Source organism: Grammomys surdaster, unplaced genomic scaffold (genome assembly GCF_004785775.1).
Source record: "Grammomys surdaster isolate TR1022 unplaced genomic scaffold, NIH_TR_1.0 126546, whole genome shotgun sequence".
Classification (NCBI taxonomy): Eukaryota; Metazoa; Chordata; class Mammalia; order Rodentia; family Muridae; genus Grammomys; species Grammomys surdaster.
In genome coordinates, this window is record NW_021621338.1 from 15073033 (window position 1) to 15099955 (window position 26923).

A 26923-nucleotide genomic window follows, 5' to 3' on the forward strand; every position below is an offset into this window, starting at 1 on the left:
CTGTCTTATTTACATGGGGATCGATTTCACCCAAGACAGAGCTTTCTTCTGCCCAAGAATGGGAACACTGTAAGGTCTCAAGAGAACTGAGACTGTAGTGGAGGAAGGGTAAAGCAAATGGTGTCTGATGTAAAGCTAATAGGAAAGGTACTAGACAAGGCAGAAACATTCATGCAGCCAACCTTATTTATTGAGAAGTCCTAATTTTATTGCCCATTTAGTAACATGTTTGTTCAACAAACTAATTTCTCATAAAGCAAACCACAACTTTTCTTATAAATAGTATAAATTATTTTATTTACAGAAACTTGTTACAAAACAAATAGTCTATATATTTCTTCTCTTTTAAATATCCAAAGTAATTTTCTATCCCTTGACATTTGTTCATTTCTATACAGCAGCCAACACAAAGTCCAGCTGAGATGCTCTTGATTATGGGTACACATGTATCAAACTATTCACACATTTTAACACAGGAGATTGCTTTAATAAACAAGCTAAAAAAAAAAAAACCAAAAAAAAAAAACCCAAACAAACAACTCTTTCAAGGCCCTGCATTCACACTGACAGTATGTAGTGCTCATTTAAATGATCTGAAAAAGGTAAAATGTCTTACATAAGATGTAAAAATGATTATTCTCTTTTAAACAGTGAAACTTTTAACAATCATTTTCAAAGCCTAACTTTTCCCCAACCCAGGACAGAATGGAGACATAGAAATCCCTTGGCAACAGAACTCTTACAGGAAGACAGCTGCCTTTATAAGTTACTTTTTTTTTTTTTCAAATTAAACATTTTTTCAATGTTCTCAGAGGTACTTCTTGTATTTTTTAATACAAAATATTTTAAATATCCTATCTTAAACTCTGTATTACATGAGTGAATAACAAAACAGTTGCTGGCTGACAACAGTTTATAACCCTTGGTGGCACTGGGCAGTCTATTGCCAGTTAAATTACTGTGAACCAAAAGATCTTAAATTTTAAAATACCTTATAAAAATTACCAGCCTTTGTGGCTTTTAACTTCTCCCCTAAAACTTTAAGAAATAATATTTAGGTGGAAAAAGCAAACTCCAGAAGTTCAACTCAGCATTCAAGTCTTTAAAGATGTCTGTCTGAGCTTAAACTAGGTTCAGGCACTTTCAGTTTGTTTTGTTTGTTTCCTCATTAGTTTTAAACCACATCACATACTAGTAACACAGGTGTGCTCAGAGCACTTGCGCTCTCTCTCTCTCTCTCTCTCTCTCTCTCTCTCTCTCACACACACACACACACACACACACATACACACAACTAAACAAAGAAAAGCAGTGTGTCACTTAGCTCCATGTAGTCTATTTGAAAATCAGGCAACTGAGAGACGCCCGCTTCATCTGTATGAATCCACTCCCGAGACACTAAAAGGGACAGCGACTCCCACACAACAGAGGCATCCCTTAACTGTAAAGGAGGCAGGTTCTAAACTACTGGCTTGGCAGTGAACCACTTCAAATTATAAAAAGGTATTTATTTTTATTAATTAATAAATAAATACTAGATGATCTCAATTGTACCAAAACAGGATATCAGAAAAAAAGACCTGTGCAAAAATACATATTTAAATATGTACAATTCATTTTTAACAAAATATGTCTTCTGAAATAGGGATACTTCCATATTTATAATAGAACAAGAAATTCCAAAATAAAGATACAAAAGTAGGTTTTTTATAATTCTTTGTTCATCATTGCAGCACTTTTAGTTTTTTGTAGTTTAAGAAAACTGCAGAAGCTGTCATGAATTCTATTGGAAAGAATATAAAAAATTATCTTGGTTTTAAATTGATACCAAAGTCTGTCTAGAAACAACCCAAGCACTGCAAATTTGGTTTCTGCAAGTTAATCTAATTCAAAAAAATATTTGTACTCCCATATTTTAAATGGTCTTAATTGTTCATCATCATAAAAAGTAGTTGTCAGAGAAAATAAAATATTTGAACAGTCTAAACTTTAGTAGCACGGTTTAGAATATGTCTGTTTGTGGCAGGCAGAATCCAAAATGGCTTTTCCTAATCCCGAGGCTCTGTGTGTTTCCTGGAGATATAATGAAGTTCAATTAAAATCCCAGTCTAAGAAATCAAATTATAACACTCATTAACTTAAGTATCTACTTTATTCTGAATAAACTTCCTATTGTGGCTCTTATTCACATCTTTCGGAACAACATCTGTCTATAAATTCCATCACTAAAAGCAACTTAATTTATAACCACCAAGTCCCCGGCTCTGAAAATAAATCTACCCCATACCCCATTGCACTTGTCAGCAAGTAATGACTGTGTGAGCTGGGACCCCTCTCCTCCTTCCCCAGCACTGGGAGAGACAATCAGACGGACTTCTTAACTTTACCACAGGCCCATCCACGCTCTCTCCTCAGCACTCCTCTAGCGTCGTCTTTACAACATTCACTGACTGACTGCATAATAAGTGAATAAGATTCTGTTTTCCCTTCCTTAAAAAAGTTCGTTTTCCATTAATTTATAGCTAAAGTATCTGCATAAAGTCTTTGTGTTCTTACATAATAAGAGTAAATGTAGCAATTCACATTATTAGGTTGGTAACCAAGTATTTATTCATTCTACCTGTTGTTGACTGAAATTCCCTGAATCTCAAGTTTGTAATAAGAACTGTAGGGAAAGGACGCACTGACTGGGCTCTGCCCAGACTTGGGGGTTGTCCTGTTGGCCACTCTACTGTACTCTCTTCCTAAGCCCAAGGACTCGGTCCTCTGAGCAGGAGCGGTTACAGTGGCCCTGGATCACCCCCAAATTCACCGGTAGACGTCTTTTCAAGCAATGTTTTAACACATTAAACATTCTTTGGGAGTAGGGTACTGAGAAATCTTAAAGAGGGCTTTAAACCTCACTGAGGGAGGATGGCTGTTACTGTCACAACAAAGAAGGTGAGCACAAGTAAACACTGTTCCCCTCACAAAGCTGCTTCTTTCCATGGGCATGCACCTTTTCCTGGGAGTCTCCACCTCAGCCCACCTGCATTCAAATAATCACCTAATGGTCTGACGAAGCCGTGACACAGACAATGACAGCAGGCCTGGAAGCAGAAACTCACACTTAGTTCTCCAAACACTAGTGAAAGAGGAAATGGGAGTAATGCCTTGGAAAATTTAAGGACATGATAATAACTTTTAAAAAGGCAGATCTTAAAAAGCAGACCGAGGAAGACAATCACCCCAATCTGACACATTGTTCAATGAACACAGTAACAATCGAGTCAGTCTCTTTGGAAATCCTACACATTTTGCCTCACTTTAAGATTTTTCACCTCCCTGAATCCAGTGTCCCAACTGGCTTTTCATTCCGTGTCTCTGTCCGTCTCTCTTTTCTTCATTCTTCCTCTCTTCCTCTCTTTTTTATCACACATGCTTTTGTACCATGAAAACTAAGCTTTGGAGATACTTTAACCTTAATATCCAGGCATCACCAGCTTCAAGCCAGTTCTTAAGTCTGAAGAATTTGATAAGCTTCTTATCCCAAATTACTTGAAAAGGGCTGGGCTACTATGTCACGATGCATTGACCAATATCTTAGTATACTAGTTCTGAACACTGCGATTAAAAAAAAAAAAAAATCTAAAGCCAAATATCCTCTAGGAGGTTGGCTACTCAGGATGCAACTCGCTCCCCTTTCTTTGGAAGGCCTCCAGTCTCCAGGTAAGGTGACTAACTTCTGGAGACTGACTTACAGATGAGAATGTGTTCAAAAACATTCTGGCAGAGAAAGAGGGAGGAGAGTCTACAGAAACGCTCTTGCCAAGACATTCTTTGCCCAGCCAATCTACTTCAAGAGTGGCTCCATGATATGCTCAAAATGAAAAAACAAAAACAAAACAAACAAAAACTTCTCACAGATTGGTAGCAAGCAGTCCAGACCACTGTTAACACTGAGAAAGCAATCCGGTGGCTGAACTTGATCCAGTGTCCTTTACGTGTACTCACTGCTACAGACACAGCTTCGGGAAATCCTTGTCAAACAGCCAGAGGTTACCCTGAAGGCCCACAGGAGTTTAGAAAAAGACACTCAAAGGCATCGTGGAGTCCAGAGTGCTGAGCAGAGGTGTAACTTGTCTTCAAAAATGTCTGGATTATTCCGTCCAGTGGTACTGTCAGCTGTCAGGGTCGTGCCTTTGGCTTTCAAAACAGAGGGGATGAGGAAATACGTAAGTAAGTAGCTAGATGCCATGTTCCCAATTCTACACAAAGATATCCCATTCCTAAGTTCCACTGACCTCCTGGGGCCAGAGAGAGCCATCACAGGACCAGCTTGAAGCTTTGTAAAGACAAACTTCATAAAAATGGGCAACAAGAAACAGCTGTCTGGGATTCCACCTCTCAAGTTTTCCTTTTAATCTAAGTTGGAGTTTTTGTTTGTTTGTTTTTTTAAACTTATGTCCTTGAAGGTATTCTAGGCTGTTAATTCAGAACAAAACTCCATGTGCTAACACACAGGTGTGGCGGTTTATATCCAAGGACCTGCCCAAAGCATAGAGAGGGAACTCTGGCCTTCCCATGAGGTAAATTAAAGTCTAGAAGCCAAGCAAAAACACATTTGCAGGGTCAGGGAGGGGCTACACATTGCTGTGCCTTGGGCTCCGCACTTCACTTTTCTGTTCAGAGACTAGCCAACCCAAGCACCACTGTGTTAAAACTGTTCTCCACAAGAGACAGAAAACTTGTGATTTCTACTTCTTTACATAAAGTGTTTATTTTGCTTTCTGACAAGGTCTCTCTGACAAGGTAACCTTGGCTATCCTGAAACTTGCTACGTAGCCCAGGCTAGCCTCGAACTCAGAGAACTGCCTGCTTCTGTCTTTAGAATGCTGAGATTTAAGATATGTGTCACCATGCCTGGTTTTAGGAATAGCATTCTTTAAAGTGCTTTTAAGTCATGAGTTCGGATTTTGTATGCAGCTGTAAGATTCCTCCCACTGACAGATAAAGTTGAAAAACAGTTTGTAAGGTTCACATATGCCCTCTGATTGCAAGCCACAGGGTTCCGAGGATTTGTGAAGTATAATTAAAAACCAAAACCAAAAACATCCTCAACAGAGGAAATCTTTCCATAACGAAATCTTGAGTTGAGATTGATTTTAAGAATCTAAACTTAAAGACTATCTGGTCTTCTTGGAAGACAAGCCCCAACCCTATCATAAAAGGCAGAGGGAAAATTGGCAGATCATGACCCAAATTTGTCCAACAGGTATGTAGGCTATAGCAGACTTTTAAAAGAGGGGTAAAGGAGAAAATTCACATGTGAGCTCAGCTCTGCATTTTCTCTTTAAACTGGTGACAAGACAGGGAAGAGTTGCTACATAGCAGTGGACAACACTCCCCCAGAACCTCCCTAAGCACTGCTAGTCCCTGCAGTCTAGAATGACCACCTCCATCCTCATCTCTCACATTAGCTACCTGTGGGGAGAAGTAAGGCGTACACAAATGTAATGGTCTAAATGAAGACAGTGTACAATATGCTACAAACGTGGAAAGATGCTAATACCTCTCCTGTGAGGTCGTAGGCCAACAGGACACTATACTCAAAGGGAGTTTTAAGAGATGAGTATATTGTTTCTTGGTGTATTTGTACTTATACAAATCGTAACTATATGAATAACTACAAAACACATAAAAGCAAAGTTCACATCTGCAGTACCCCTGTTCAAAACCCAACAACGCAAGCGGCCACTTCGTAAGTAGCTAACTCCCCCAGTAATTCTGACATTATCAATTCATACAAATATTAGAAACAAATAAATTACAACAAGAAGTGCCTTCATATTTCCTGAAAAAGCCTTAAGCAGTTACGTTCTGAGGATGAGGAAAACGGAAAATGACATAAAAGAGAGCCTCACTTTTTAAGTCAGGGCTCTGGGGTGCTGCTGCTGCTGCAATTCCTGTTCGTAAGCAAGGAGAGAAGATATCCTGATGAATGACATAACAAGATGCAAGATGAGCTGGAAGTGGGGCAAAAGAAGCTGGAACACAGCACTGCATGAGAGACAGAAGAAGCCAACAGAAGGCAAGGAACAGACAAGACAGCACAAGCAAGTCATGACCACGCTGAACCCAATGAGCCACCTCCTTCTAAGTGGATTGCAATCCATTTCTCCTTAAGTATGCACTTGGAGCAGCTTTCAAGTCTCAGCCATGCCAACACTAAATCTTCTTTCCTGTCTCCCTTGAAAATAGAAGGGGTGGGATTTAACCAGAATATCTGAAATTGCTCAAGATGAAAAACATTCTTTTTTTTTTTTTAAGGTCTTAAGTCATTGCTTACTAGATGGTTTTGATTTCAGCCTGGCTTTCTTCACGGGAACATACTAGAATGACTATGCAGGCTGAAAATGCTCTCTGCTTCCACCTCTTACAGCATCAGGATACCAACTCTGCCTGGGCAAAGGAAACCCCTTCTAATTCTAACTAACCTTTCATACTTGATGCTTTCCCCAGACCTAGATGCTAAGTGAATGTTTGGTTTCTCTATTCAGGAACATCGTTGAAAGGCATTGGATATTTCATGGAGATTCCCCTTCACATGGACATAGACTCTCCTTTGTTAAAGATTACCATGAAAGCTGGGCATCCACTATAGGCAAACCAACCAACCCAACCACAGTTTTCAGAACTGGCCAAAGTCCTCAAAGAAAGAGGCAACAATCATTTCCAGATCAGAGTCCACTTCCTACCTGATGGAGGAGGGAATTGTTCGTCAATCCTTGTGCCCCTGGGATGGTGCCTGTGTGTTTCATGTGGACATTGTTCATAGCTGGCAATTTGGCAATCTTCGTAGGTTTGCTGCCACTGTTGCCAACGGTGCCAGAGCCTGGGGAGCACTTTCTTTTCTTCCCTATGAGTTTGTCTAGAGGAGTGTGTGAGTGTGGGTTGACAGGCAGTTCACTGGACTGATGGATGAACGGGCCCAGAGAGAGAGTTGAGTCGCTGCTGTTCACCATTACACTCATCCTCTTGATGGGCTCTGCAGGGCTCACACCAGCGGGACCCCGCGCCACCTGCTCATGCCGGAGGCTCACTGAGTGTGTTTTATTTGTCACACAGTTGAGGCCGATACTGTGGGAAGATAGTGCTGTTGACAGGTATGGAGTCCCAGAGTGAGCCACACAGTTTTTCCTAAAAGAGTCCACGGAATGAGAAGAGGAAGTGGAGGATGACGAAGAGGAGGAAGAATGAACTAACAGTGGGGAACTGTTTTTGCGTTTCTTTCCTGAGCCACCACTGGTACTGCTACTGGCATTGTGACAGTTAGTACTGAGCGCAGAAGACTCCTTGGGCCTTATAGACTTGCTAGGTTTCAATTTCTGAGGTTTTCTGGACAGAGGGGAAGAGGGGACTGAAGAAAGGCCAGAGGGTGTGGAGGGGGATGAGGATGAAGCAGATACTTGTCTGGATTGCATACTGCACACAGGATCCATCGCCCCAGAACCAGCAGGCTGTGCATTTAGCGTGGTTCCATGAGCTGGTACCGACTTGCTATTTGGGGAGATGCAGGTGGATGACAGCAGGACTGGAGGTGAGGAGACAGTGGTTGCTGCTAGGTAGCTGATCCCACCTTGTGATGTCGGCACAGGATTTGTCCGGTGAGGAACACGGGCAGAAACAGGTGATGTGGTACAGGGCACTGGTGGGATTTTCCTGTAAAAAGGAGATTATTATGGGTGATAATGACCATAGTGGTCACTAACTATAGTAAGCACTATTACAACTGCCATGGATGGTTATAGATGGGCACTCGTTTATATTTGTCACTGAGAAACACACTCTGACAAAGATCAATCTAAAACACAAACTCAATTCTGATGTATCTTTCCTTCCAATTCTTTATGCTTCCTGGGGACCGTGGAAACACATTGTGTATGCATGGCTCACACGTTACAACCCTAGCTTCAGACCTCCACTGCTGGTCTTTAGCAAGCACTTTTTCTTATGGCTCAAGCACAGGTCACAAAGAAAGAACGCTCAACTCATTGCTTCCTGAACAAGTCTGCCCTGATCATCATGCCTTGTCTGTATCTGTCTAAGGCCCCTGGTGATAGATTTTGAGGCCTGGAAATGACTTTTAATATGTGACTGTAAATCATCTACTTCTTTGCAGATGTTGTAACAGATACCTTATGTACCATTTTATAGATAAGGCCTGGAGTATAGTATTCGAACAGTAAAAAGACTCAAGCAATAATGAGTTACTTGATCATCGGGCGACTATGATTATTAGCCAGGACACTGCACAAGAGACAAATCCGAGGGGGACTTGTTTGGGTGTTATAACAAAGTATTTTGTTTCTAATGTCTAGGCAAAGTACTCTCTCTGTAGGGGTTGAGAAATCTATTTGGAGAGTCAAACACAGGAGATCTCCCTTTTATTTTAGCTCCAAGTTTAAAAAAAAATGTGACAGCATAAAAGAACCAGAAAACCTAGTATGTCTGACAACAGCATTAAAGATCAGGTGGTAGCAGCTGGACAGAGGGTGCAGGCCATGATCCCAAACACTCGAGGCTTGAGATGACATCTCTTGAGCCAAATGATGATACTTATGATACAGGAAATTTCTGGATAGTACATAGATGTCAGTCGGTTTTCAGATTTCTTTTAACAGACTGCAGTGTGGATCCCACACTGGGAAGCCTGGCTCTATCCTTGTGAGACACACAAGTATTGCTTAAGACGTTTGTTAACAATGTGAATTCTAGGCCTCAGTCAAATGCTACAGAATCATTCTCTAAACAAGGTACCCAGGCTAGCTCTCAAGAGTGGGGTGCTAACTGGAAGCAGTACCTGACTATGGCCACTAGGTGGCTCGTGAGACTCAAGAGTAGGTTGCTCACTGGATGCAGTGACTGACAATGGCGACTAGATGGCTCACAAGGCTGAGATTTAAGAACCAGGCTGCCTGAAATCCTGGGGAGAAAGTCTTCCTCTGTAGGTATCTGGACATCTTGAAATAATCAACTGCTTTTTCTTTTTAAAGGCTCTAAAAAGCTAAGTAAAGGTATTCAAGAAAATAACAGATATTTAATTAATAACTCTATGTGGAAACAGGAAGGTAGAAGGCAGGAGAACTGACATTCTGAACTGTAAAAATACCTTTGGGCGACAGCCCAGGCCATTCCCAGATCAATATAGAGCTAGGATACACAGAAGTCACAGGAGCTCGAGATGGCTTTTGGGTCACGGCATTGCTCCAGAAAAAGAATTGGTCAAACTCCACAACTGTGCAGAGCACCCAGGAACTACAGGGGACGTATTTTAGGTTCACCTTCTGTCTCTACTGATACCCGTTTATTAGAATAAGCAACTAAAGGGTAAGGGGATAAGAATGCTCCTTTAAATAGGGCTCTTCCAATGGGCTGTGGCGCACGCCTTTAATCCCAGCACTTGGGAGGCAGAGGCAGAGGCAGGCGGATTTCTGAGTTCGAGGCCGGACTGGTCTACAGAGTGGGTTCCAGGACAGCCAGGGCTACACAGAGAAACCCTGTCTCGAAAAACAAAACAAAACAAAACAAAACAAAACAAAACAAAACAAAACAAAACAAAAAATAGGGCTCTTCCCATAAAGAATTTCTGCTGAGGCAGTCTGATAGGACCTTGAACACTGTGATAATAAATACCTTTCAGGCTCTCAGAGCCCCTCTGGGCAATTCCTGTCTGGGTGAGAAGTGCTAAACTCACCTAGTATATGAAGGGCTGTGAGGATGAGCTGCCTAGACATCAATTTACAGCACTCCTGTCTTGAAGGGCATTTCTAGAATACTTGTGGTTGTGTCTCAATCCATATTCCTATCTAACTCAAGACCGTTCTATTTGCTCATCACTGAAACACACATGTTCCGCATTGCTTCACTGATTTTTAAAAACAGAGGTCATGGAGCTAGAGATGTATGTAACTCAGTTGGCAGAACATACATAAAGCTGGGGGTTTGATCCACAGCAACACATAAAACCAGCCAAGGTGTGCCTGCAATCCTAGCACCCAAAAGGTAGACACTGGGAGAGCATAAATTCAAGGTCATTTGTGGTTCCATGACAAGACTGAGGCTTAAACCAGAGGTCATGTTAAAGAACAGAAGGAGTGACAGACCCTGCTAGAGCAGACACCCAAACCAACCTCAGAAACTTGCTTTTTCAGAAGTTCATGGCACTTGTCCACACAAGCCACTAGGAACCAAAACCATCTCTGCTCCAGCACTGGCTGTGGATTGCTTACCAGGGCAGGAAGGGTGTCAGGGCAGGAAGGAGCACTGTTGCCGCACTAAAAGGAAAGCAGGAGGGAAGCAGAGCCATGCTGCTGCCCTAAGTCCTACTTGCCAAATACACAAATTCAGGTCCTATCAACAGTCATAGAAATGAACTTTTTGACGAGAGACTAAGGCTCCAACCATTTGTATCTGGCTACCAAAATACCAAACCATGTAAGCAAATGGCCTCCCTATCGTCCATTTAAAAAGTGCTAGCCAATGGTGGTTCTTGGATGGACAGGGGATGACTTGAGAGTCCCCTGTAATAAAATATCTCACTGAATACAAGCTTCTCCAAACTATTCTTTTAAAAGACATTCCTGGGTCAAAGAGTTTTAGAAATGCTCTTCAGTGTACAAAAATATCTCCTGCTTTGACAGTTGCAAAATGTCTTGGAGACGTGTTGCATAAAAATAAGCTTACTTGAAATGGTGAATTCAAGTTTTTGTGACCAAGGATCCCTTCTTATAATCTATTTAGTAAACATGAGGATACATAATGCTAGTCAAGATGTTTCAAAGGTGGGGTGATATAGTTAAGTGATAGAGTGCTTGGCTATTCTGCCCAAGATCCTACATTCCATCTCAGCATACCCAAAACCAAAGCTTTATACCCCCCCTCCCTTTCTTCTCTCCCTCTCCCTCTCTCGCTGTTTCTCAAACAAGTCATCACCTTTTCTGACTAGGTACACACTCCTGAAACTCAATACTGCTCACGTTCTAGTGACAGTTCTTCCAGACCCATTCATCGCAGAAAACCTTTCTGTGAACCAAGCCTGTTGTTTTCCCATCTCAGCTCTGTTCGGAAACAAACTGAACCTAGTGGCTTCATGCTAATCTATTGTGTGACTTTGTATCTGTTTCATTAACTAAAATATAACAAGGAAAAAAGTGTAATTATAGTCACGTAGCAAAGACTTGTGTGTGGGAATAAAAGTCTCTAACACGTAGTTAGCACCCTGCAGTTGTGTCAGTGGCCATTTTTTTTATTTCAGTATCTCTCTTACTTCACAGATTTTGTTCCCCTGCATGTCTAACTATATGAGGAGGTCTGTGCATGTGGAGTCCTTCCAGCTGCAGCGCCTGTGCCCAGAACACGATGGGGTTGCTCAAAGACTAAATCAATGTATTAAAGAGAAAGTACTTTCTTTCTACATTTAGCCAGTGGCCATTTCTCATGTAGATAACCATGTCATAGTCTTAAAAACACAACTTGAGGCCATCAAGAAAATACATTATTGGGGCAGGTCAAGTCACCCCCATTTTAGCCAACAAAAGACACTTACTTCCATAGCTGTGCATTCAAATGCTTCTCTACCATGAGGTTGAGGGCACAGCGAAGCCGGTTCCACCTGGAGTCAAACACGTAATAACCTCTTCCAATCTGCCGGCTCCCAAATGTGCAAAACTGAAAGAGAGCACAGAGTACACGTGTGTCATTTCTGCTGCCAGCACAGAGGTCTAGGTTCTTTCATGGTCAAGAAAGAAAAAAAAAAAAAACATCAGAGAAAAGGCAGGGCTGGGATGCCTCAAGTGTCAGAAGCCAGAAGCCATGGCAACAGCAATGCAGTTTTGGGGAAGAGAGAAGAAAAAGTCTGCGAAGTGCAGAATGGACACACAGCACCCTAAGGTGCTACACACACAGCCACAGCCAGATATCCGTGCCCTTCAGTGCCCTGCCCGTGCTTCACTGGGGAGGCCAGTACATGTGGATGCAGGGGGATGCACGAGGATGCACACACAGCTCACCGATGCTGGCTGAGGGTGACGACCTGAATAGTGACAGTCCAGTTTCTCAACAGACTCTTCTCTGTCATCGCCTTCACCCTCCTCACTGGATAACCGAGAAGCTGGCTCAGTGGCAGGCAAGGGTGGGTGTGGAGACCCATGGCCTGGAGGAGGGTCAATGGGGGTGCTCCCTCCTTGCTGAGCGAGGGAGCCTGGAGGCCTGAATGAGTAAACAGTACAGCACAGCTCAGAACAGACGGCACAGCTGACTCCTCTCCTCAGCAGCTTTACCTCGCACACACCTAAAAGCACAGAGGATGGAGGGGACAGGGTCCAGCAGCCCTCAGTCAGTGAGCTGGCTCAGGGGAAAGTGGGCACACAGCTCTCCTCAGCATCACTATTCTAAGGTAGGTGAATGTCTGCGACACAAAACCAAAGGCAGCTGAGAACTTTGCCTCCCTCCCAGCCATTTCAGTCCCCCAAGAGAGGAACACACATGGAACTGGAGAGGGTTCTTCCATGGACTGCTGAGCACATCTCTTGAAGATGTCAGAGCGTTTGACTTACATAGTGACAAACACATTAGCTGACGAAGTACTCTAGCATAACCGAAAGGGACAGGAGGAGAGGAAGAATGAGGCAGCACGTTTACCTCCCAAGGTCAGTCTGAACATCTTTCCTTCCTACATCTATTATGACTTAGTGGTTTCCAAGTAAATCTGACCTTTCAGATGACTCTTCATTGAGAAGATGCCAAAAGGAAGGACATACTACAGAATCGTGGTGCGAGACCTGACAGTATTCTTGGAAGCCTCCACTAACCAGTGTCTACTGCCTTGTTTCTGAACTACAGGGCTCATGTCAGGCTGTCCTGACATTTCAAGTATAACTAAACTGACAGAGGATACAAGAGGGTGAAAGGACATAGCAGCAGTCAGGGGTGCCACACCTGCAAGAGCCTGTGGCTGGCTGCTAGCCAATCACACTGAAGCTCCTCATACTCCCATCACCTCTGTTCCCAAATCGATCCAAAGTCCTTCACTTCAACTTGCTTAAAGGAGGGTAAGCACAGATATATTCTCTCATCACTGTCTCTGGAGTTGTGTGCACAGTAAAGTCTTGTTAAAGTATCCTGACACATTGCTTTTTATGCTGTTAAAATGCCTCCTTTGTGTTCAAGACAAAGTCCCAAATGAGTGAATGAAAACACATGTTGATAAACAGATGCTATTAAAAGCTTGTCCTCAAGCTTTTTCATTACTACAAAGAGTCAAAATCAAATGGCCAGAGCAATCTGAAACTTGAAAAGCAAGACCCAGTCTGAGCTCTGCTTCACAGGGTTAAGAAAAACCAGATATAGAACACCACAGGGCAGGCAGTTCTAGCTTTATGCTAGTGTTTATGTCTATAATTTTGAGCCCTGGTCAAAACTTACTGAAGAGTAAACAGTTTTTCTAGTAAAACCCAATTCAAAAAACATCAGTTCTATCATGACAGTGATACAGACCACACTCTTTTTTTTTTTTTTCTTCAAGACAGGGTTTCTCTGTGTAGCCCTGGCTGTCCTGGAACTCACTCTGTAGACCAGGCTGGCCTCGAACTCAGAAATCTTCCTGCCTCTGCCTCCCAAGTGCTGGGATTAAAGGTGTGCGCCACCACCGCCCGGCCAGACCACACTCTTGACAACACAGCTGCCCAAAAGGTGGAGGGGTACACAGGGTGCGTGCTGTCTGTACAGTCATTCCCTAAAGGAAGAACACAGGGTTGGAGGCTCAGCTTACCTTGGAAGACTAGGGGTATGAGGTTTCGGTTTACTAGCTAAGAAAGGCTTTGATTCTGCAGGAAGGTGTGGCTCCTGGGGCGTCCTAGGAGGGGTGGGATGCGGGTCCCTGAGTAGATGTGGTAGTTGCTGAGAGTCCGGATGGCGAATCAGCTCCTTCTCCCTGGCTTTGTTTTTGTGCTCGGCTAATAACACATCAAATCGTTTTCTTCTACCCTGAACAGCTCTCCGCTGGGTTAAGGAATGTGTCTACAAAGACAGACACACACAAAAAAAACCAAGCAGTTTCAGTGATTAAGTTTAACATGCTGTATATCTCCAAACATTTCCCCATAAAAAAAGCAACCCAGAGCTGTGCAAAGATGAGACGTGTCCACTTCACTGAACAGAAACCTTCTCTCTTCAGTGAGGCTGGACTCACATATTCTAGCTGTAGGACAGGGCACAGAAATGAGTTTCAAGCAGAGCGAAGGGCAGGTGCTCGTGTTCTGTGCAACTGAAGCAGCTTACTCATTCAGTCTCTTGTGAATTTCATTTAAAAATGAGATGATTTAAAATTGTGATTATTAATTTAAAACATATATTGATAAAGCATTCTTTTAGTAACTGAGGACAAAAATTAAACATAACTGCTTTTCTCTATTCTAATGAAATAAAGTGTAAAGAGAGAAGGGAGCTCAGAGTATTGTAGAGACAGTCTGGGGAAGCCAAGAGAGACTTGAGAAAAAGAACTCAAGGCAGAAAGAAAAAGAACCATAGATAAGAAGAGACAAAGACAAGAAGAGACAGAAATGCAGTAAATACTAGAAACATAGGAAACAGGCATGCAGACAACATGGTATAAGGCAACCCTTGATCATATCTTACAAGAAAACATCTATATACCAAATGTATTTGATAATCGCTAATATTTTTAAATATGAATTTTACATTCAATCATGTCCTTGTCTATACATGGGTATCTGCAGGTGAATGCAACGCCCTGAAGAAGTCAGAAAGTTTGGAATCAAGATACAGAAAGCTGAAAGCCACACATGCCAGGCAGGTGCTGGGAGTTCACCTCAGTCTTCTGGAAGGGCAGTGTGACCTGGTAGCTCCGGGAGCCTTTGAAAGCACACACCCAAAGCCCACCAGTAGACAAAGGTGAAGCTTCGAGAGTGATCAGAGTTAAGTCAATCTCACTGACTATCAAGTCCAACCACCATAAAAATCATTCTCCATGGCACAGTTCCTCTCCTACTGCTAATACTGCTGCCACTTGGGTCTGTACAAAAGCCGACAGACAGCAATCCTCAGAAGCAGATGACTGACTCCATTAACTCCAAGAGCCCCATCACCTTTCTAAGTATAGTGAATTAATCTAAACATTTCCACCTTTCTTTTAGGTTACAGAATTCCAAGATTGGTAGTTTCTCTGTATGTATTTATGACTCCCTGCATTCCTTAAACAAGTGTAGTAACATAAGGTTCTACACAGCATGGTGGCAACAAATTCGAGCTGCATATAGGGGAGTTATGCCTCTGACTTTCATAGGAGCTCAGGTGACTGACTGCAAATGATCTGGCCTGGCACACATGAAGTTACTTCCCAATTTCTCTCAATTTCTGATAATATGTAATAAATTTATAAGAAAGCAACTTAAACGAAAATAAAGAACTTTATTCTGTTTATCATTATACCAGGTCCTAGAATAGTATCTACCATTTAATAAAACTTCAACCAAAAATTATATACAGACCTTTGCTGCCGTGGCAACTCAGACGTTAAGTGGCACTGGCTGCTCTTCTACCGGCCCCAGGATCCACTCCCAGCACCCACAGTAGCTCACAACCGTCGGAAACTCCAGTCCCATGAGATTTGACACCATGGGTGTGGTGTACACATATAAATCCAAACAAAACACCCATACACATAAAGGATTTTAAGAGGCATGTAAAAACAATGGCCCACCAATGTAGAAAGAATGAATGCACAAATATTGGTAATATCTGTCTCCCTAGGTTGATGGACAAATGTCTCCTAATATTTGAACATCTTTTATTGCTTAGCATAGTAAAGCCAAATGCAGAAGTACAAGATGATACGGTAGCAGCCCTGTCTAAAGAGTAAACAGGATTTCCATGGAGCTCTGGAGCACACTCCAGATAGAAATATGGTGACCGCCTTTCACCATGGCAGTCACAACTCTGCTGAGGCTGCTTCAGACACAAAGAAGGATGGCTGTGTATGTTGGCTGTGAGGAGCCTCACATGCTCTATGGCCCCTGCTTGCTGCTCTCTGCTATTTGAGTACATGTACTACCTGCTTTCCCGTCTTTCTGTTCAGCTTCCTGGGCATCTTATTTTCTCTGACCCCCTCACTGCCCACATAATCAGAATCCATGTTTCTATGGCTATGAGGCTTTACAATCTTCATACTATATAGGCCTTCATAACTCAAGTCTTTTCCTGTCTATAGACCATCAGTAGTAATATGCTATATAGTGGTGACTGTACTTATGAGTAACTAAATCTTTGTTTTCTGTATCAGATTGTAAGGTCCAAAACATGCATTGATTGTATTAAACCCTGTATCCTATGGTACTTCAAATAAGGCTTGTGCTTACAGTTGTGTGCAACAGAAAGGTATTTGCTATAATAACCAGGTAAGCGGAAGGACAAAAGCCAACAGTTACAAATTTCCCTGCACAGAGTCACACTAGCCTGGCATCAACTTGTGGGCATGGAGGTAGTGTCTTCAGGCATAATTCACAGTACTGGGCCAAAGAGAAAGAAAAGAAAATGAGAACATACAGAACAATGGGAGGCAGTAAAGGCTCATGTCAAGGTCCAGGCCTGTGGAGGTTGAAGTATGCCTAGCCTAGGGAGAGGCACTATTTGGAGGTGTGGCCTTGTTGGAGTAGATGTAGTCTTGTTGGAAGAGGTGTGCCACTGTGGGCTTGGGCTTTAAGACCCTCATCCTAGCTGCCTGGAAGCCAGTCTTCTAGTGGCCTTCAGATGAAGATGTAGAACTTTCAACTCCTGGAGGCTGCCATGCTCCCATCTTGATGATAATGGACTGAACCTCTGAACCTGTAAGCCAGCCCCAATTAAGTGTTGTCCTTATAAGGGTTGCCTTGGTCACGGTGTCTGTTCACAGCAGTAAAACCCTAACTAAGACATGGCCTAACTGGAGGTTGCATTTTCTACCAGTCTCATGCTGAACTGACAATACGGGCTAAACACACAATGAATGTGACAATAAGCTTAGCACCATGCTAACAATAGTAGTGACATCCATAACACAGAACAACACACACTCTCTGAAAAAGGAAGATGGCATATATCTATACAAAAGCAGGTCACCTAGCAAGGAAGGTGCAGAAAGAATAGAATGAAACTCCCTGCAGATTTTGTACTCCATACCCTCAGGCAATTTGGGTAGTTATGAAAAGAAATGAACTTGAGGCCTTGCAGGGATTTTAGCACTCCCATGTCCATCAAGGTGATATTTACAAAGATGTGGAAATGAGCTGAAGCCCATTAACAGATGAGTGGGTAAAGGAAATATGTACATTTCTGCAATGGGATATTATTCAGCCTTTCAACAGAATTGAAATACTAAATTTCTGCCAACGTAAGCTAAAAGAAACTAGGCACAGAAATACACTTACTTCATGATTCCTTGACATGTGGAATATAAAACATTCAAATTCACAAAACTCAAGAGTTATTCAGGTCATGGGGACAGCAGGGGAGTAACATCGACATACATAGAACTTGAGTTAAGAAGATGAGTTAAGGCCCAGATGTGTGCTGAACAGCAGAGTGCCAACAGTCAACAACACTGTATTTCTACACTTGAAAATACTAGAAAAAGGTCAGGTGAGCTAACCACAATGCAAATATAAAAGAAAAGAAGAATTCTGCCCTATCATCTGCTTTATGGTTCATTTTAAAGCAAATCTTAGATAAATAAGTAACATATTTCTGGGCAACTCTGAGTTACAAACAGTCATGTAAGCTGGAGGGACAGACATGAGACAAAGTTACCATCATGGTGTGGAGTGTAGGTAAGGAATGCTTTCGTAAGTGTATTTAATCACAGCTCAAACTGTGACAGACTCAAGTGACTACCTTCAAAAACCAACAGCAACATACAATTATATTACTCAAATAGTACTCCATGAAAGGCAAGCACAGTTATTTGAGGTGTGAGCTTCTCTGAGAGATCTGAGGGTAGATCTGGACTTAGGTCAAAGGTGTCCACCCACCCAAGAGAGAATGCAGGCATCAGAATACCTGTGCTATATTTCCCTAATTAGAAAACAGCTCCTGATTTTTTGAAAATTTAGACATTTAAGGGTTTAAAATTTCCCAGAACTTCTGAATGTCCTGTTGTGATAAGAATGGCAGCTGCAGGACAGCAGTCCTGATACTCATGAGGGTATCTTAAGCCCAGCAACCCAAGAGCAACCTGAGCAGGAAGACCACATTGCAAAGTCCCACTGCTGGAAAAAGCTATTCACAATAATTAAATCTGAAATTTAAGTTAAAATTACTTGGGCCAGTCAGACAGCTTGATGGAGAAGGGTACCAGGTCTGATGACCAGAGGTTGATACTCAGAAGCCAAATGGTAGCAATGTGACGGTTTGAATAGTTTTGGCCCCATCAACTCATGTGTTTGCTTGGCCCATGAGAAGTGCACCATTAGGAGGTGTGGTCTTGTTGGAGGAAGTGCATCACTGTGGGGATAGGCTTTGAGGTCCTAGGCTCAGGCTCCTCCTGGCTGCCTGTGGAAGATAGTTTTCTCCTGGCTGCCTTTGGATCCAAATGTAGAATTCTCAGCTCCTTCCCCAGCACCATGTCTGCCTGCACACTGCTATGCTTCCCGCTATGATGACAATGAACTAAGCCTTGGGAACTGTAACCCAGCCCCAATTGAATGTTTCTTTCATAAGAGTTGACTTGGTCATGTTGTCTCTTTACAGCAATGAACCCCTAACTAAGAAAGTGGCCAACTTCTATGTTATCCGCTGACCTCACAAGACCTAAACACACCCAGAAAAGAACGGGAAAGAGAAAATAAAGAAACAAGCAAAAATCAGTAAGGACACCTAAAAATGATGGTAGAACTTAACTTTCTGACTACCGCAAGATGTCTTGGACCTCAATGTGTGTGCTGTGGTGCTCAGACACAAAGGCATGCACACCAAAATAAATTAAAAAATAAAAGCAAAGCTTTGCTCACAGGTAAAAGTTATGCTAACTCGCATCATGCTTTGTCAATTTGTTTTTTTTTTCTTAATCATAAACAGATTACTTAATTTAAACAACCCAGGGGAGCCAGCAAGCACTGGCTCCACAATGGGTCAGACAGATGTGTGAATGGTATGGTATGGTACTGTCAACAACCCTGTACACAACAGCCTTCACTTCTGCCTTCAAAAGGCACCTACCTTGCAAGTCAAAGACCTGGTGCAGGGCTTCTTGGTATCCAGATCAATGACCCCACAGTGGATGTCAGGATCAAATTCTCTTTCTGTCAGAAACAAACAAACACTACTGCAGTGGATGTACCGAATACTGACTTCAGCTTAAATAAGAGGAATCTCAAGATACACAAATTATAGCCATAATACAATGTGCCACATTATTAATGAATACACTGCAGATGAGGTATAAGTATTGTAGTAAACATTGTCCTCACTGGAGAGAACCTACTATCAGATGCTTGGAATAATATTTGCTTATTTACTTTGCATAAGAGTATCTATATTCAGAAAAATCATGAGAACAAATTTCCATGCAGAGATTGAGTGAGTACACATACAAGCAAGTATGCTCTTTAAAACCATGAGTAAAGACAGGTCTACCATAAACCCACGGCTCAACTCGACCAGCTTTAAAAAGGCCTTTCATTTAAAATCTGTACATCCAACTTACTATACACAGAAGCTTTAAGAGAGAACTGTGATGTTACCTGATAATCTCTTATTTAAAAACTTCCTGTTACTAGAACTGTCTTCAGATTTCTTTTCCAGAGTTGGCATTGCAGGAAGCCCTTTGCCATTCAGAATCTGTCCAGGTGAAGGCAAGGTTGGCTTTGGTATTGAGGGACAGTTAAGGCCAGGCTTGACTGCAGAGCTCACAGTAGCAGGACAGGCTGGCCCCACTGTGGATTTCAGTAGTGTGCCATCCATCTTCGGATGCATCTTTTCCACCTTCACAGAGGGCGTCATGCTGTTGCAGCAAAGTGAGAACGCAATAAATGAGAGACAGCCCTGTTACTCCAGTAGGATGGGAGCAGAGTCTCGCTCTACCTGAGTATGCACAGGCTCTGGGAAGGCCTTCTACATTTTGTTTGAACCACTAAGAAAAGCTAGGAGAGTTCACAGCTAGCCAAGTTTGTAATCCCTTCTGACAAAAAGCCCAGTGTATAAAATTGACCTCTTTTATTTTGGAAACCTTCCCCCATAGACCTATGAGAATCTCAGACCCTACAGTCAATGCAGTTTCTATAAGTAGCAAAGCATGAAGTGTTCTAGAAGGACCAAGATGATGCCACAGAATCCCAGGGGAATCCCTCACAAGAGCCATCATGTTGATGAAAGAAATTACTAAAACATGAGAGTATGAGTCATGGGAGTCTTGTGAGAACTTAAATGCAGACACCTAACACAACACCGAATGTCCCCTGAAGCCACTCTGCAGCTGCCGACAAGTAAGACTTGAATCAACACATCATGTGTTACTGTTTGGGCTCTCCAATCCCTCAACACAGGCTCCTATGACACAAGCTTAGGACTGATGCAACTGGAAACTGGTGGTGAGCAGGAAGACCGGTGCTACTAACAAAGTGATTTCTTATGATCTTACTGAAACTGTCATTTTGCCTGGTAAAAGTGATGTTAGCAAAACCCCAAGGCTTCACTTGGGCCCTGCTGAGCCTTCGCTCGACAATGGATGCTTGGGTAAGTGTTTGCAAACTCTAGTGGAGTCTGTACTCTAATAGCTGCTAAGCTGCCAAGTGACTTAAACACTGCCCTGTCATTTCTGTGGCTTTCAGACAGCTATAGAAGTGAAAGCCAAGTTTCCTGTGCTCGTTCTCAATGAGCAGGCGCTGGGGGTTCAGCAACCAGGACAGATGGTGGTGAAGGGCTGTTCCTGGAATAGCCTGACAACAACCCAGTCACTGCAAATTCCTCTGGCCCCCCCTACTTGGCAAGGTCCTTGAGCAATAGCAGGTACTCAGCTCTTTTCTGAGATAACCAAGGTTCTGAGACACTGGGGTTAAAATGTATGGCATACCCTCCCAGAAAAAGGAAAGCAGGCCAAGTAAACACTACTTGCCATCAGGCTGCGAGGTATCATGACAAAGCAAGATACAGATACACTTCAACCAGAGTATATTGCTGCTCCTTCACGTGACCTCAAGAAAGCTCCTAGCTCCAGACCCAATTTAGAAGCTTGTCAAAGAAGCCATGGATGTGAGACTCCTTGCAGTCTTTTTTCCTCACTGCTGTGACTTAAACCCTGATGCCTTAGATTCCAGAATTAGTGCCTTACTTCCACTAGGGAGACAACAGAAGTAGGATTCGAACCCAGACCTCTATGACTTAAAGACCGCACATAAAGCATCTGCACATGTACTTCCTTTACCCATGTGAAAAAAGGTCTAACAATACATATTCAAAGGGATGTTGTGGCCAATACATGACATTACAGACAAATACAGCTCACTTTCAATACTCACACAGGAAAGGATCAATAATATTACTAGCCTTATTAATACTGTGATAACTTGAATAGCTTCCAACCTGAGGTAGGAAAAAGAAAAGAGCTAACAGTGTCCCTCAACTCCCCAAGTGAACTCTCCATTGACTCCCAGGCACTCCTGGATGCTCCCACACAGGACTCATCCTGGCAGCTAAGGTAAGCCTTACAAGCCCATGTGGACATACTTACACTCTTCCATGGGGGACTTTAGTCTGTTGCATGGGATGCATGGGCTTCATGTTCCCCCTGAGCTGCAGTTTCTCTTTGGGTAATCTGAGTAACTTGGAGCTTGAGGATGAGCAAAGGACCCCTCCACCGGGAGGCCGGCTACTTCCACCGGCACCACCGCTTTTGCTTTTGGACAGAGAAGGGAAGAGGGAAAATACTGAAGTGTGAGGAACAGCCAAGGAAGGCTTGCTAGATGAGCTATGTCTTCTTTCTGAAACAAAACAAAGACAAAAAAGAACGTGTTTCAGGCAATCTTCAAATGGAAAGCTGGGACTATTCCCTGAAACCAACCCACACATTTCTGTTAAAACACATCCTTAAGTAAAGCATGCTCTAAATACAGCAGATTTCTTTTTTGTTTGCTTGATTGCTTTGTTGAGCTTTTTGACAGTTTTTCTGTGTGGCCTTGGCTATCTTGGAACTTGCTCTACAGCCAAGACTAGCCTCAAACTCACACAGATACCCTGCCTCTGTCTCCTGAGTACTGGGATTAAAGGTATGTCTTACTGCAGCCTGAAGAAAGCTCATAGGTAGGCCTCAAATACTAGTATCTAGCAACTGGTCCTTCTGTTTCCAGTATGTATCAACATGAGGTGGTTTGCCCCATAAACCCATTCAGAAATTAAACACGAATTAAACACAAACAAAATGTCCTGTTGTCTTGGATGGAACAATTCCCACCGAGGAAATGATCTACTCATCTGCAGTTCTGCTAGTTGGCACTGCCTGGTATGCCTTCCTTCTTTCTAGCACAATACCTCTCTGATTCTCAGAATAGAAAACGGTAATAAACAGACAAACTAGCCAGCATGTGACACCAAACAAGAACATTTCTAGGACCATCTTAGCATTTCCTAAGAATCTGCTAAACTTGTCAGATCATTTCAAACCCCTCCTACCTTTTAAAAAAATAATCTCAGTTCACTACAGATGGCATAACTCTGCTTCATACCACGAAGATGCCAAAGGTTTGCTCAAAACAAAAATATAACAAAGAGGTAGGCTTGTTTCTTTTTCTTCTTCTGTTCAAACCAGGAAGTAATGTATGAGTAAGTACGGACTACAAAGGTATGACTGAGAACCACTCTAACTACGGGAATAAGAGAGAATAAAGTCTGAGAGCAGATGCAAACAACCACAAATCAAGAGCTGCTGAAAACACCACCATAAGAAGTGTTACTCACGCCGGGCGGTGGTGGCGCACGCCTTTAATCCCAGCACTTGGGAGGCAGAGGCAGGCGGATTTCTGAGTTCGAGGCCAGCCTGGTCTACAGAGTGAGTTCCAGGACAGCCAGGGCTACACAGAGAAACCCTGTCTCAAAAAACCAAAAAGAAAAAAAAAGAAAAAAAAAGTGTTACTCATTTGATAATGCTATTTGAGGACATAGCAGCCCTGAAAGCTCAGAACTTAAAATCACACATTGTTTTAATTTAAGGCTTTACAAAGATGTGCAAACCATCATTATCACAATATGAAAAGCTGTATGTATACTTAAAACATTAATCATGTTAGAATCAACAATTAGAAGCATCACTGAAATAGCTAATTTCCAAATCTTTTCGTTGTTGAGAAACTCTCAGTGAATCTAGGACCTTACTCTGAAATGGCCAGTACTTCTGTAGTCTTTATCACATACTTCGGAGACAGGGTCACACCACGGCAAGTGATGCTACAGATAGAAAAATCCATATTCTCCAAATCAACATCCAAATCAACACCATGGAGGCTACAATCAAGTTAAGAGTCAAATAGTGAGCCACCTGAAAGTTCTTCCTTACCCTGCCCTTACCCGGGACCCCATCACACAAAACTGTGTACAAGGAATGTGTACAGAAGTAATTTCAGTTTAATATTTTCTTCTATCTGGTACCTCGACTGTTTTGTTCAAAACTTAGTTTTCCTAGCTAGGAATGGTGGTGCTTGGTCCCCACACTCAGGAGACTGAGGAAGTTTGATAGCCAGCCTGTGTTAATGACTAGACAAGTGCTAACTGCACAATGCCTCATCCCACCACCACATGCAGACAGTCACAGACAGACAAAGACAACCGACACATGAACACACATAGACTAAATATAAGAAAATTGTATTGGAGGAATTGGTAGACAGAGGGGCAAGGAGGCATCGTCAACACGTGTGTGATGTGCTTCACTGAAATTCCTGAAATGCGTACAGAAGCATAAATGATCTCAGCTGGAGGCCCCCTGATACCTGATGTCCACTCTCAACTACAGAGCTACAGGAAGAACAAAGCTCACATGGCCCTGACACAGACGCTCGACCAATGAGACGGAAAAGAGGACACAGAAATATGACCACAGCCACCTAATCTTTGAAAAAGATGTCAACCATCCACTGGAGATATGATGGCTTGAAAACTCCACAGACATGTGTGAAACAAACGAAACCAGAGCACAGCTCACCTCTCACAAAAATCAAGTCATATTTAAGACTTGAAACTCTGAAACTGCTAAAGAAAGTGTAGGCAAAGTAGTGCAAGTACTTTCTGACAGGGATTTCAACAGGAAGGAAATATCAGCAATAACTGATAATGGGATTGTATAAAATTTAAACACTTCTGTATAACACTGGAACAATCAGCAACTTGACAAGACTGTCTAGAGAATGGGAGAATATACTTGCCAATCATCTATCAGAGAAGATTAACATCAAGAACTTATAAAGAACTACAAAACTCCATACCAATACAATTGACTGACTGACTGACTGGTCAATAAACAATGGAATCCAAGAACTACACAGATAATTCTCCAATCAAGAAGCACACTAGTCCTGTCTCGAAAAACCAAATTAAAAAAAAAGCACACTAGTAGATAAACATCTGGAAATGCTGGTCAACATCGTAGGCCATAAAGGAAAAAAAAAATAAAATCCTTTTATTTTTGGAATTTATTAGGCTTTAATTTTACCCCAGTCAGAATGGCTGTCAAGAAAACAAAGGAAATGTAGCTCAATGAGTAGCGCACTGAAGTCGTATGTTCCATCCCCAGAACACCTTATGGAATGGGTGTTGGAGAATCACCTGCCTTTCTAGCACAGGAGAGGCAGATCAAGGCCAGCCCAAGATACATGAGATCTGAACACAAGACAAACAAGTAAATAAAATGAAAATATAACAAACACTGACAACCACATGGGAGAAAAGAAACTCTTCCATGTTGAGAGTGTAAAATGTGAATCTGTGGAAGTTAGGAGGTTTCTCAAATCAAAAAAACCTCCCACTAACTCCACCATAGCCATGCCCAGGTGTGTATGCATGAAGGGTTCTAGGTTGGCATACCACAGGGATACTTGTACATCCATGATTACTATTTAACTCTACACAATAGCCATGATGTAAAGCTAGTATAGCTGTCCATCAACTAGTTAACGAATAAAAATATACATAGATGCACAGTAAAATTTTACTCAACTATAAAGATTAAAATTGTGATATTTGAAGGAAATGGAGCATTTTCCTCTCATTTGTGGAACATATACTTGAAACACACACACACACACACTCCAAACCCCAAGTATAATGTTATAAGTATGATTGGGATAAATATAATTAAAAATTAATTTAAAAAAAAAGCCTGCGTCTCAGAGATTATGATGGATCTGGTTTGAGGCAAGTCCAGAGCACCCAGACTTCTGTGAGCTTCCTTCACAGTGTGAGGATATGTGCAGCCTAGTTTTCTAGCCTGTGCTAGACTAGACTAACGCTTCAACAACCATTAACCATGACTAAGTTAAATCTGCACAGGCTGAGATACAAGCCATATGGCAGTATGTAGCGTTTATGAGATAGGGCTCACTGCTACTCTAACTCTTCAGTGTTTTCCAAGTTCTATTAAAAGCAACTTTCATCCTTCTTACCAAAAGCCAAATTTTTGATTTTTTAATTTTAGATTAATTTTATGTGAGTGTTCTGCTTACATGTGTGTGTGTGTGTGTGTGTGTGTGTGTGTGGCCAGTGGAGGCCAGAAGAGCCACTGGAACAGGCACCATGAACCTGGGTTCTCTGGTAAGAGTAACCAAAGTGCTCTTTAATTCCATTTAAGTCCATTTTGTTGTTGTTATTTTGTTTTTAAATCAACATCTGAATGTAAGTTACTTAAGTTATTTTCAATTTTGCCACTTTCCCTTCCTCCTTAGTTCAACAAATTTCTCCAGAGAGTATTCCTGGTATCTTAGGACCACCATATGTTGTTAAGTATTTCTGAATACTTAGCACTCCGTAATCTCTACCACTTAATCCCCAGCAGTGCCTGTCTGCTGTAGACAACCTTTCCCACTCCTAGCATTTCCAAATGGGCAACAAGGTCAAATAGCATGACTCTCAGCTGACAGCTATTTCCAAGTCAATACATCCTTGAAGTAATAGTGACATTAAAATGACTATCTATGGCAATCCACATGTGCTAGTTGCTTTCTGTTGCTGGGAGAAAACATCGACCAAAAACAAAGTGGGGAGGAATGGTAAGAGTTTTTGTTTACAAGTTACTGACTATCATAGAGAGATTCTATGCAAGAATTTAAGATAAGAAACTGGAAGCAGGAACTAATGCAGAGACCGTTGAGGAAGAACACTGCTACTTACTATCTCAATTCTCTCGTTTGCTTAGCCAATTTTTCTAAAGCCCAGATTTATCTGCCTGGGATTAGCATTGCTCACAGTGGGATGAGCTGGGCCTTCCTAGTAAACCAGCAATCAAGATAATGCCTCCACACATGCCCACAGGCTAATCAAATGAAGGCCAATTCCTCAAAGGTAAGAATTGCAGTTCAAAACAGAAAGAGAAACATCTCCTCATGTAGGGTATTTGAACACTTGGTCTCAGTAGGTGGTGCTATTTGGAGGAGTTTTAGAAGGTGTGTCCTTGCTTGAGGCAGCAAGTCATGGGGGGGGGGTGCTTTGAGAGCCTAAGGCCTTCCCTACTTCTGTTTTGACTCTGCTTATTGGTGCTTGCAGTCACAATGTGAGCTCTAGCTAGCTGCCCCAGATCCCATACTTTCCCCACCTTCATGGACTCTTAGCGCCATGGAAACAATCATATGCCAAAATAAGCTCTTTTCTGCTTGTTTTTCAAGACACACTTTCTTTGTGTAGCTGTCATGGAACT

The 26923-nt window shown here is 42.2% G+C and overlaps 1 protein-coding gene across 1 annotated transcript in view; it reads right to left on the reverse strand.

The window, feature by feature from the left end:
* Positions 1-273: 273 nt before the first annotated feature.
* Atxn7 (ataxin 7) overlaps positions 274-26923 on the reverse strand; it is a 108743-nt gene continuing 82093 nt past the window's right edge. Inside the window, exons 5-13 of the mRNA XM_028760560.1 lie at positions 21758-22007; positions 19773-20032; positions 19249-19331; positions 13811-14058; positions 12051-12249; positions 11588-11709; positions 6738-7701; positions 5904-5973; positions 274-4185 (exon numbers count right to left, since the gene is read on the reverse strand). Coding sequence (XP_028616393.1) covers positions 4076-4185; positions 5904-5973; positions 6738-7701; positions 11588-11709; positions 12051-12249; positions 13811-14058; positions 19249-19331; positions 19773-20032; positions 21758-22007 — 2306 coding nt within the window. The 3' untranslated portion in view covers positions 274-4075. The remainder of the gene's footprint in view (positions 4186-5903; positions 5974-6737; positions 7702-11587; positions 11710-12050; positions 12250-13810; positions 14059-19248; positions 19332-19772; positions 20033-21757; positions 22008-26923) is intronic.